Here is a 12593-nt window from a genome sequence, read left to right on the forward strand (position 1 = left end):
CTCACTCGTGTCAATGCGTGGCAATCTGCATTCCTGCCGGCTGTGCCCCTATGTGACCGCAATGAAGTCAAGCATGCAAGGACATCTGCGCATACATACTGGCGAGCGCCCCTTCAAGTGCCACTTCTGCCCTGAGGCATTCACTTGTCTTTCTAACTTAAAGCGACATGAACGCACACACACTGGCGAGCGCCCCTACAAGTGCCGCTTCTGCCCAGATAAATTTGCTCACCGTACCACCCTGAAACGGCATGTCCGCATCCACACAGGCGAGCGCCCATTCAAGTGTCCCCACTGCCCGAGCGCATTCTGCGAGAGTTCCACCCTGAAGCAGCATGTGCGCACGCATACAAAAGAGTGCCCCTACCAGTGCCACCTGTGCCAACAAGCATTCACTCAGAAGTCCAATCTGACTCGCCATGTACGCAGCCACACATGAGAGCGTTCTTTTTCCTGAACCCACCGCAGCGCCTCGTTTTCGTGGCATCAGAAACTCTATATCCATGTGTCCTGTCACACTGAGGAGAAGCTCTAAAGGTCAGGGGCATGGAGTTTTTCGTACATCAATTGGTTGATCGATTTGTTTGGCGGTACAGGTTACTTAACTGCATGTAGAAGTTTCCGTGTTCAACCGTATGGTTTCTTGTAATATTACCTAGAAAGAAGTTGACTCCACTGTGAGAATTCCACAGGACGACTGCATCCATGTGATCTTAAAGCAGTGCTAGTTTTTTAGAATAGAAGCATGTCAGCCTTCTTTGTGCACATTTTGTGGGAGTTAGTCGAGTTGAAGCACTTACTCTTTCTTAGGCTGCTCTCCAAGACAACATTCCTACCTGTGTATGACTCTGACCTGTCATTTCATATAACAAAAATAAAAAATAAATATGCTACGATCCAGCATTCCGCTTCAGTTGACAGTCATGGCTAATTTTCAGCATTCCTTCTGTAAACATTCATTTGGTCATATGACTGGTGTTCACAGATTCTTGTCTAAGCTGTGGAATTTTTTCCGTCTACTTTGACTTATGCGTTTGACACCGAAGTTATTAAAGGCATAGCTGAAAAAGATTATTGCAGGAGATTTTAACTTCATTTAGCCCTCATAATCGAGTGCCACCAGTATTAACTGTGAATACAAAATTTTTATTAACTTTGGTGTATAGCGTGTTCACAACAACCAGTACATAATGTCAGAAAATGTTGCACATGTACATGAAAAAAAATAAATGAGTATGAGGCAGCTCCCAACCCAACTTGCGCAAGGCCATTGCTTTTGGTCTAAAGATGGCCACATATTTACTGAATGGACAACAAGACCTTTTTTGATAGTCTACAGCGGGTGAAAATACTAAAGACACCTGACAATTTTCTCTTACAGACAGACACTTCGTCCACAAAAAAAATGTTCTGGCCTTTGCACCCTGCTCCATTGCATGGCTGGCATGTGCCACCATGCAAGCTACAAGCAGGTACCCATTATATGTAGTCCAATAATAAACATACCCTTTATAATAAATACACCATGTTCACATTTATTTTCAAACATTGCCAGATTATCGCTATATAGTGCTTTGACATCTTCCCTAGTGCCAGTGTTCATTTGTTCCAGCAGTTCAAGCAACTAGCACATAATTTTTTTATTGCAGCAGGAGTTAAAATCTTTCAATCGAGTTTTCTGTTCCCATCCATTTCGTACGAAGGCAGAGGCAGTGGGACCTTCTTTATTACCAAGGTTTCCTGTCCAAAAATTCCAGCACTGCATCTTAAATAATTAAAGCATTGGAACTAAGCAATATCACTTCACCTTGCTCCATACCTATGTGGAACAACCAAGGAAAAGATAGATAAATTGCCGACATACTTTACATTCCGGTCACTATTATTGTGTTAAATTTTTTTCGTATGTGCGTAACACAAATGCATATTTGAAGTATCAAACATTAAGCTTAATTTGTTTTGCATACCACGTCATAAGTAAGGGGCGCCGAACTTTAGATATAGGGTGTGAAACATTACAGTATGTGTCGTAGTCCGTGCACATTTAACAGCACCTCTAAGTGAAATGCTATGATATGTTGAGTACGATTTTGGATTTAAGAACCAATGCGTGGCACTGCGATGTATGTGGAATGCCAGTGCTTGCGTTTGCTTCTCAATAATGGTACCAGTGTTGTGTTTAATGACCTGTGGTTACGTTTTAGTGGCTTTTAAAACCATGGTCGTGTGATCAGACTGTTTGCATATTACAGTTTTCAGCCTTCCAACTTTAGTTTACAGCACCACCTCATCAGTGAAATTAAACCAGAATATTTGGAAGAACTTCTTGCTCTATGGTATACATTTTTTTTATTGAGTAATTAACATTTTTCTTGAAAGAGTAATTTTTCACAAACTTGAAGATAAGCTTTCTACTGCTCATGAAACTTTATGAAAGTTTCTTCAATCTGTTTTGCTTGTATAACTGAATTACTCAGAAATTGAATACGTGGTTAAAGATGTTACCACGCGATCAGGGCCTCTTTTCACAAAACTTACTTTGGGCATTCTTTCATTTGGTGAGCTTTGGTGCCCGCTAATAACAACACTAATTGGCATGAAAACTAGACTATTGTCCTGTATATGGCCCATAAAGATAGCACAGTATTACCACTAGAAAGTAATGTTTAGCTTAGGGGCTGCTATCTAAATACAAGGGACGTTCTGAAAGTAAGTTTCATCACCTATTTTTACATGGAAGCTTTATTGTCAAAAGAAAAGAAAGAAAGAAATTTGGGCCAATTCCGGTGGCTGTGCAGGGCAAGGCAGAGACTTCAAGCCCTGTGAGGCAGAGACTTCAAGCATTCAGCAAAATGAAGTGAACAATGCATGCACTCTATGGGATCATGCATACAACATACATAACAGCATGTGTTTCAAGAAAAAACAAGCATCCAAACCATATAAATTATGATGAGGCACTCCTGAGAAGAACATGAAGCATCTAGCACACCCCGCGTATGTTTGCCGGTAAAGATGTCGCGCAAGCTGCCAAGCAATTAATTCCCATTACGTAAACTTACAAGTTCAAGCGAGTGAGTTTTCATGACATCCACTATGAAATGAAGTTCAATACTGGTAACAGTTTTGAGTTAAGCGCCGTCAAACTTGAGGTAAAAATTTACTTCTGTTCCACTTGCTTTTCTAACCAAGTGCCTTTTTATGCATGGAAGCAGAAAAATACCTGGAACATCAATGCATTTTATTGCACCCTTTGCGTATGCATATCTGAAAACTGTTGTCATCCTCTGAATTAGCTACATATGTGTGTGCCTTGTAACCTCACCTACTACTATTTGTAAATTGTAGTGTGTGCGCCAAAAACATAATCAAGTTAATGTTTAAGTACCAAATATTTTGTAATTATTATTAGTTTTGATATTTTGTGCAAATAATGTCGGCTTTTTTGAGCAATCAAGCTCAAAAGCTTGACTTATGCTGTATGATGCTAAAAGTTATTTGTGAAAATTCTGTTAGCTTTATGAAAAAAAGAACACTGTTTATTCAGGTCCTTTCATCATTGCTTCGCTTGGTGCTGCAAATTGCTTTGTTTCTTGTTCCTCTTTCTGCCATTGCTAAGTGGCTTCTTGCTCTAGCTGCATTTTTTTTCATTGGTTCTCTAAAGCCATTTTTTATTCAACTTTCATGCATCCACCAGTGAATGCGAAAGCTGGAGACTGAATTCCCCTCCCTCTGTATATCTGATAACATCTATCCACGTTTGCTGGCGCGCTGTTCCTTGCCTGATGTGCTGTTGCCCTCAGATGTGGCTCTGTTCAACACATTTTTCTTTTTTTCTTGTTACAAGTGGTGACATTATATTGAGTAGATATTGATGTGACCAGTTGAAGAGTAAGGGACTTGGACATACCTGTGCATGTGCAAAGATGTACCTTCACTATCTTGTCCATTGACTATCTGAGTTTTGTGCCTGAACAGTACACAGGGCTCGCAAAGGTCAAGTGTGGCCAAAATTTTGACACACCCCTGAACCGTCTACTGTATAGTGCTCCTTGCTGAACTGCCTGTCATTGTGCACCAGACTTTTGATGCCCTGTGCCAGGATCCTGGAAAACCTGTGATACATTGCTGTTCAATGTTGTCTAGAGGGCGTGCTTGTGGAAGCTGTGCAACTACACAGTGAAGAGCTCATTCAACATGGCAGGATACATACAAATATGTACTCGCGATACATTGTACAGTTGTCAGCACTCAGCTGCCACAGTGGCAGCTGTATATATTATACAGAGGATGAACTGCTGCAGCCTATGTGCACAAATAAATAGACCGTAATTCATTGCGGGAATCGAAATTTGGTAAAAAATCCATCACAGATATATTCCAGTCTGACAACTGTCAGGTCAAAGAGAGCGAAGCTGCATGAGTAGGTTCTCTAGAAGCGGGAACTATGGGTCTGGAAACATCTTACTGGCACCTTTATTGTGCCTTTAAATGCCTACCTCAGCCTGGGTTCCTACATTTCATTTTCAGAGCCTAAAGATTCAGTCGAATGCCTTTAAATGAAGTGTTTTGGGCATCCAAAATTCTTCGTTATACAGATCACTCCATTGTAAACGTTGATCACCATACCACTCGTGCTAGAGTACATTCAGCAAAACGAAACGTTTGTTTAACATGAATTCAAGAGAGACTTTGTGAAATAAGTTGCTTATTTGTCTGGCAGAATGCGCGACTGCAGTCAACCGTACTGCACCGAGGTTGACGCCATGCATGCTCCACAGCAAAATACGGGAGCTGCGCAAAATAATGCTGCAGTTAAATACCTCTATCAGTCACCTTGCCATTAAAATCCTTGATTTGTTTACAGGATCTTCATCACTGTTGCCTTCGTTGATATTCGTGTTGTGTCTGGCCTTGCTGATGTCAAAGACATTGTCAGTCATTAGTTGCAGTTATATTGTATCACACTGCCATCAACTGCAATGTATTTGTATGTTGTGCCCGCTAATGCGCTACGAAAAATAGAGTACGAGTTCAGTGATCCCTGCAGTAGTCCAGCAGGACTATTTCTGACAGCATATTCAAGCGCTCCGCTTAGTGCTAGTACTTGTGCAGAGCGCACTTTGGTGACATCTTCAGGGGGGCAGTGATGACAGTGCTACATGCTGTTCGTTATAAAGCAACAAATCAGCCGTGAGGCTCATCTAAGTGTCTTCGTTGTGTGGCCAAATTTGTTGTAGAGGTCTTCATAATATTGTCGTCTGCATAGAAGAATAGATGCACGCGTCAAATAAGAAAGATAGTTCAGCAGGGACATAAAAAACTTTGTTAACAGAGCATTCCACTGCAGACGCATTCATTGTACTAAAGGTATTAGGCTGTGCATTGTTTGATGGGAGGTGCCGGTGACACTCTTACTATGGGACCTCCTTCTCTACCTACTAGATTTGTGGGTATATAACCTCTGTAACTGTATTTTAGGTGAATCCTAGCCCTCACTAGCCTATGATCACTGCACTCTACCCTACCTATCACTTCTACATCCTGCACTATTCTGGTATCAGCAGAAAGTATGAAGTAAATTTCATTTCTTGTTTCACCATTAGGCCTTTTCCAGCTCCACTTTCTGTTGCTATGCGTCCTCAAAAACGTGTTCATTATTCGGAACCTATTACTTTCTGCCAATTCTACCAGCATCTTTCCTCTAGCGTTCCTAGAATCGACGCCGTAGTTGCAAATTGCTTCTTCACCAGCCTGCTTTTTCCCCACCTTTGCATTGAAGTTGCCCATAGCTACCGTATACTGAGTTTGCACTTTTCTCATCACTAATTGAACATCTTAACTTCACAAATTGTATCTCGGTGCATGTTTGCTTTACCGTAAATGCTGCTAAAGAACGCCGGTTATTGCAGTTTATTTGTGTAAGACAAACAGGCTACATTTCGAGCCTGTGAAAATTTTCTGCAAATATTGCAGTTGTTGCAATAGATGTGATAGATCTGGGTTGGAACACTGGGCTAGCGTTAAGGTAATTTCTTTTGGGAGCCAAAATTTATGTGACGTTAATCATGCAACACTAAACGTTGAGTGCCGTGCCTTTTGTTTTTTTTCTTATCTGCCTGCTACCGCTGCTGTTGCAAGCATGTCTCAATTTTATTGACTGCAGGTGTTATTATTTGCCTTGCCATTGTCTTCCCTTTCTTCCTTTAGGTTTGTGCATAGTTCTGGTACTTTCGTTCTGTATGTAGCTGTCTTCATGAGAAGCCTCTGAGCAAAGTTATTCAGCATTGCTAACTGGTCCAGCAAATGGTGTTTCTTTTTATGCACAGTCAAGAAGCTCTAACATGAGAATATGAGGGGTAACACTTTGTTTTGAAACTAAAAAAAATTGTATTGATTCACCAGACAACTATGTTCACTTATTTCTGTAAGAACGCAGTGGAGGTGGACTTTCAATATTGTAATCTGCCAAGAAATACATTTTGTGGTGTAGAGGTAGACAGGGCTTCTGCAGTGTGGTTTTGTGGGTGGAGCTTTTACTGAATCCTTAGGTTGCCACCGGACATACCGAAACAACAATCGCCTTATTTGGCCGGAGCCTTTTCAATGTGTAGCCCGTCCTTAGCAGAAAAAAAGAAATTGTTTGGTAGTGCTTTACTGTACACAAGCTTTCCACACACTTTTATTGAACTGCACTCAATTTGAAACATCGAGTGCAAAACCGAATGGGCCTTTTGTGAGCATCCATGAAATAGCTGTCACATGGTGATATTGTTTGTGCTGCATTCTTTGTCAAGCATAAAACTAGTTTATTATTATCATTATTTTTCGTGTTTGAAAGATAATTATAAAAATTGCAAAGATAGACTCATTGAGCTGGATTACTTAAGAGCTGGACGTAAATTCAAGAAATCAAAATGCACAGAACTGGTTAACATAATTTCACTAACCAACTTTTTAACTAATTATTTTGTCAACATGATGCAATTCACAATTTGCAGACAGGGAGTTCTTGAGGCACATCAACTTCAGCATCAACAAGAAATGCTATTACTGTGCTGCATTCACATTTAATATTGACCACGCTGTTGCACTCAGCCACACGAAAGCCATTGTGGAACTACTCTCAGCAGCTTCCCTGTAAGAGAAGGCACAATGGTCTGTTTATGAAAAGGTGTTGTAACAGATGTACTTTGTTGTGGAGAAGTATGTTACTTTTAAAGGCCTTGTAAGTTCATCCAATTTAAAGGGACGTTAAATAGAAAGCTCAGTTTAGCTACATTGGCCAAATAGCTTTGTAGAACATGCAAAAGAGAAGGAAACACTTTTACTGTAAGAAAAGGTTTGATAAGTCAGAAATTATACACGAATGCAAGACACCACCTTAGCCCTTTAACTGTCAATATACAATAAGCATGGCCTAAAATCTTTCTATTGCTTTATTTCTTCTTCATGATGCACGAATACATATTAAATGGAATGTACTAAAGTCGCATGCTACGGACGGTGATATTGCAAGCAGTGCATCGTAACAGCCGAGAAAAAAGCATGGCCTAAAATCTTTCTATTGCTTTATTTCTTCTTCATGATGCACGAATACATATTAAATGGAATGTACTAAAGTCGCATGCTACGGACGGTGATGTTGCAAGCAGTGCATCGTAACCGCCGGGAAAACGCAACAGTGAGGAAAGCTCTGAAAATGATTTAAGAAAGCAGCTTCAACTATAGACAATTTATTTCCACAGAGTGCGCTTAGGACTTAAAAAAGTCCAGAATGGTGGCTTGCCGTTTCTTTCGCTCGCTAGAAATCGCCACACGTTTCTCAATAGCCTGGAAGGCCGCATTGCTGTCAGCGTCGCTGTGAGGTGCGACGTACCTGTGGAGGAGTTCCAGAGCCGGTACTCCCAGTACTCCCAATGTTAAATCTGAGCAAAGCTGTGCGTTTTTCATTTTGCGATATATTGAGGCAAAGAATTCGAAGGAGACCTGCGTGATATTGCCACATCGTATATGGTTGCCGCAGGTATGTGCCAGGTGATGCAAACGGCGCTGAAGTAGCGCACGAGTAGAAAAATGGAGGCGACAACGACGTCACATTGGTATCATTGTCTGTTGGCTTCTTATGAGAGAAAGTGCTAAAGAATGCCTAAATTGGTTCTTTAAAGGATAAGTGAAACGTGTAAAGGAAATCTCAGTTTAAACATTATTTACGGGAACACTTGAAAACCTCCTGCACTTGTGCTAATGACACATTATTAGAGGTATAGAAAACTTCCTCAAGGGAGTTTTGAGAATTCTTATAGACATTCATCTCTATTTGCAAATGAATTTGCTACCGATAATAGCAATTAATTTATATCAGAACTAAAGACAATGACTACTTATATAATAAAAAACACTGTGCTAAAAGAAGAAAAATAAGCCCACTACAGCAGCATTCGAACTTGTAATCTCACGTTCCCAAATCCGACACCTTAACCACGGACCATACCAGGCCCTTTTTTTTTATTGCTCGTTTTTCACATCCATGCACACACACCGCCAGAACTTATGGTCACTGAACAAGTTTGTCAAAAGATGCAGATAATATGTATGTGCTGTTGTAATTGTATTAGAATTCTCAAAGTGTTGTGAAAGGTGATAACCTTGACAACGATTCTGGAATGCATTTCTTGCGCTTGTTACACCTCGAAGTAGGCATTTAAGCGTTCTTGAAAGTACATCCATGCAGGTCGTGTGTCTGGGTGACAGTAATATCTAACCATTTGGCAGCGCCATAAGCTATGAAGGGCAATGAGCATTATTAGTACAAAAGGAACACTATCCCGCCAAATCTCCATTGCAGTTCATATCTAGCGATTGAAAATGTAGGCAACTTCAGCTCTGTTGAATTGATAGAATAGTGGGAGCATACATAGCTCAACGCAGGTACACATCACTGTGTTTGTTTTGCACTAGGATTCTGATGTTTCATGTAGTACATGCAGCCATCTGTGACTGCGAAAAAACAACTATCCGATTACTCACAGGATAACCAACCTCAGACATACAAACTTAATGCGTAGTGAAAATGGGGCATCTAAGACAAGAGAAGACTGACTCCTCTGTTGGCCTCCATGCCCGTTTTGCACTACACATGTAATGCAATATCAAAAATTGTGTTCTGATTAGGCGCATATAAGCTAGAATGAGTGTGACCAAATGAACAATCTCTACATGCGTCTAGGTATACAGGGTGCTTTTTTGGGGGTAATTCAGATTTTTCATAAAATGGCTATGACTGTGAGACACCTGTCATCTTCACATACAAGCTCTATGGCGAGGCGGAAATACTTTTCTGCTGCTTAAGTTAATCTGAAAAGACTAATTAACAAGAATTTGTTATTTACTATTAACATGAGGGCAATCATATACATGGAAAACTTGTAGCGCAACACAATTTATGGCATGCCCATATTTTAGAAATGAAAAAACGAACACATAATTTGAGATATTTATCATCAAATTCCAAATCTCAGTCGACGCAATATCGAGACTGAGCGCATCCCACTCTGCGTCAGATGACAATGCCTTGTAAATAAGTGTGGGGCTAAATTTAAATGATAGCATGCTGCGGCAAATCCTGACCCGACTTACAGTCGTACGTGCCTGCCAGGCAAAGCTTGATGTATTAGCAGCTGCCGCGGCTGGCCGAGATATTCAGTTTCAAACTTTCTTTCACTTGTCATGGCGGAAAATTTCTGTTTCATTTGATAGCAGGGATGCCTCTCCCATGCTGCCCTGGTGTTTGGTTTCAATGTTGCCTGGATTTACCATTGAAATCCAATTATAAATATCTTGAATTAGGTGCAATTTTAAAGATTTTTTTTTTTTTTTTTGTGGCTGCCTTCAAATACGCCATTTACACAACGGCCACTAAGGCACCTATACAAAAGTAAATTAATAAATTTTTTTTAGCAAATGTTCTGAAGATCACATTATTAGTGGCAAAGTGTGCACTTTACCTAGGAAGTTCTCTGCAAAAATGCCATGTTTGCTGTCCTTATAGCCTTTTTGTAAAAAATCAGTCTTGTATAAAAAAAAAAAACACCACCCTGTAGAATGGCGTAAGAGCCCTGTTCTCTGCACAGCCAGATTCATATTATAGGAAATGTAGATTTTCTTTGCCTGACATAACTATATGTTCACATTTTTTTTGCATCTGCCATTTATGCAAGTCATGAATTTTATTTTTCTAAGCACATTTAAATGCATAAGCATTACTTTGGGTAGAGAACCGAGGCACTAAAACCTTTTAGACATTAGATTAAGCCTAAACCTTTTTACAAATTTTTGACAACTAAAGATACAACGTACAAGGAAGCATTCATGGTCAAAAACAAATGTCCAAATATGCTTTTCGAAATGGATGCTTTCAAAATGTTTTTGAATAGCTCTTGCTACCAATGGTAATGGAATGTTTCATTTTATACCAATATGTTTACATGCCTTTCGAGTCATATTAAAAAGTGTTGTTTTGTGGGGAGTAACCTTGCCTTACCTTGTGCGATAACCATTTTTCTGGAGTATGTATTGAAGTACTTAATAGATGTCACATTCAGTTATTGTAGAAAATCCTTCAGCAGTCCTCACCAGTCACACTTTAATCAACCTAAAGAATGCTGGCAAGAATACGTTGAGACGTGGTGTTTCATGGAAGGGCCATTGTAATGAAAATTGCATGCAGATAGAAATTTGTGCTCAGAAAAGAAAGTTATTTCAGTCTTATGAAGTAGGTTTGCTATGATTGTATAATTGTTTGCAGTAGATAGATGACATCATATTGTCGCGCTACAACGCGGGCAGAACACAAGGAGACGTTCTTCACGAACAACAGGACAATCTGTTCAAAAACAAACAGAGCAGAGACACGTCTTCTTCGTCATCGACCAATCTCACTCTGACCCACTATAGGCGGAGTCTGCTAGTGCTCCCATCGTCGTCGTCTGCATAGAATACACGCGTCAATATTATGTTGGTAAATGTACCTCTGCCTCCCTCCCTTCAGTATGTTTATCGATACATATGGGAAATGTTTGCGTGAATGTGCTACAGTCGAACCCGGCTATAACGAATTCGCAAAAGAATGCCTATCAGTTCGATATAGAGCATAATTCGATATAAGCCTGCTAAATAATTGGATGTCATAAAAGCACATTCCATATATAAAATTACTTTATTAATGAAAGTAGCTTAGTTTTTCACGAAATAGTCCTATATTCTCTTCTGCTGGAGCAATTTCGCTTCCTACGACGCAAGCACTTTTCCACATTGTCTAAGGAGTTGGAGCAGCTGAGGCCGCAACTTTCCGCATTCGTGTAGAAGCACCGGACTAGTGCACGGTGCACGCCACAGGCATCGGGTCGCAAGTTTGGCCGCTTTAGCCCTAATCTCCCCCTTATTCTTCATGGTCGTGATGAGAGTGCTCCTCGGAATCTTGTACGCTGAGGGGATATCCGACTTCTCACCGCGTTTGACCCGATTTATGATTTCGAGCTTCACGACGAAGGGCGAATTCTGCCGCTTCATCACAGCAACACTGTGGGAGAAGGCCCACATAGCACGCACACAATGAACCAGAAAAGCAGCAAGACAACTCGCACTTTCGGCATCTTTCGGTGTCTTGCACAACGAGAGCACAATAGCCTCTGATTGGCTGTCTGAGCAAGCGCTGCGGGCGGGCCAGGATCATTTTTAGCAGGGGGATGTCGATGGCTCGTCCGAGGCAGCGTGGTCACGTTAAGGAGAGCGGTTGGTTGGAGCCGCGCCGCCGAGTTTTTCCGTCACCGCGAGGGAAAGCCAACTTCCGGGGGCACTTTCTTCCAACCGACATTCGGTATATCGGGAGCCGCTGCTGTTTTTGTTCGATGTAAGCGTAATTTTTGCTATATATACTCGTTGTAACTATACCGTGTCCAGACATTGTTCGATATATAGAATAATTCGATGTAAAAGGATTCGATATAGTCGGGTTCGACTGTATTACTGTTTGTGCTAGCTTCAACTGTGATCTTTTCTGTGTCACTACCGATGTGTCCACCCTTCCTACACAGTGTCCGAGAAAATGTGTGCTTCGGACTTTGCCAGAAATCCATCTCATAAAAACCCTCTACTTGATTGCCCCTCTACATCACGTAGTAGTTTGGTTTATTGTGGGTTTAAAGTTTAAAGTAGTGATGTATGGGTGTGACTGTGTTTACTGACTGCAAGCTCTGCATGCTTAGTTTTCAACAAGTGAAATTGCTAATCTGCTGCTCCCCAGCTAGTCTATTGGAATCATAAGAAACAGAACAGAAGTGTAGAAACTTCGTGAAGTTCATAAAAGTGAATGCTAGTGAATCGCAAGAAGCAAGGACAGAAAGTGGATACAGCATATGCGCTAACTTCGACAAATTTATTTGAAACAGGGTGTGAGTATATATATGTATATATACACACAAAAATGACACTCAAATGGCTTGAGGCCATGCGCTGAATAATCGGCATTTAGAAACGATATATCTTTTTTTTTTTGACAGATAGGGAAGGTATGCTCACACACTGGGAACCGA

General features: G+C 40.7%; 1 protein-coding gene across 1 annotated transcript in view; it reads left to right on the top strand.

Moving 5' to 3' along the window:
* The first annotated feature begins 333 nt into the window (after window positions 1–333).
* LOC129384054 (uncharacterized) overlaps window positions 334–12593 on the top strand; it is a 56277-nt gene continuing 44017 nt past the window's right edge. The window contains exon 1 of the mRNA XM_055069137.2: window positions 334–537. Within this exon, the coding sequence (XP_054925112.2) occupies window positions 420–537 (118 nt within the window). The 5' untranslated portion in view covers window positions 334–419. The remainder of the gene's footprint in view (window positions 538–12593) is intronic.

The sequence above is a fragment of the Dermacentor andersoni genome, chromosome 9, assembly GCF_023375885.2.
Source record: "Dermacentor andersoni chromosome 9, qqDerAnde1_hic_scaffold, whole genome shotgun sequence".
NCBI classification, from domain to species: domain Eukaryota; kingdom Metazoa; phylum Arthropoda; class Arachnida; order Ixodida; family Ixodidae; genus Dermacentor; species Dermacentor andersoni.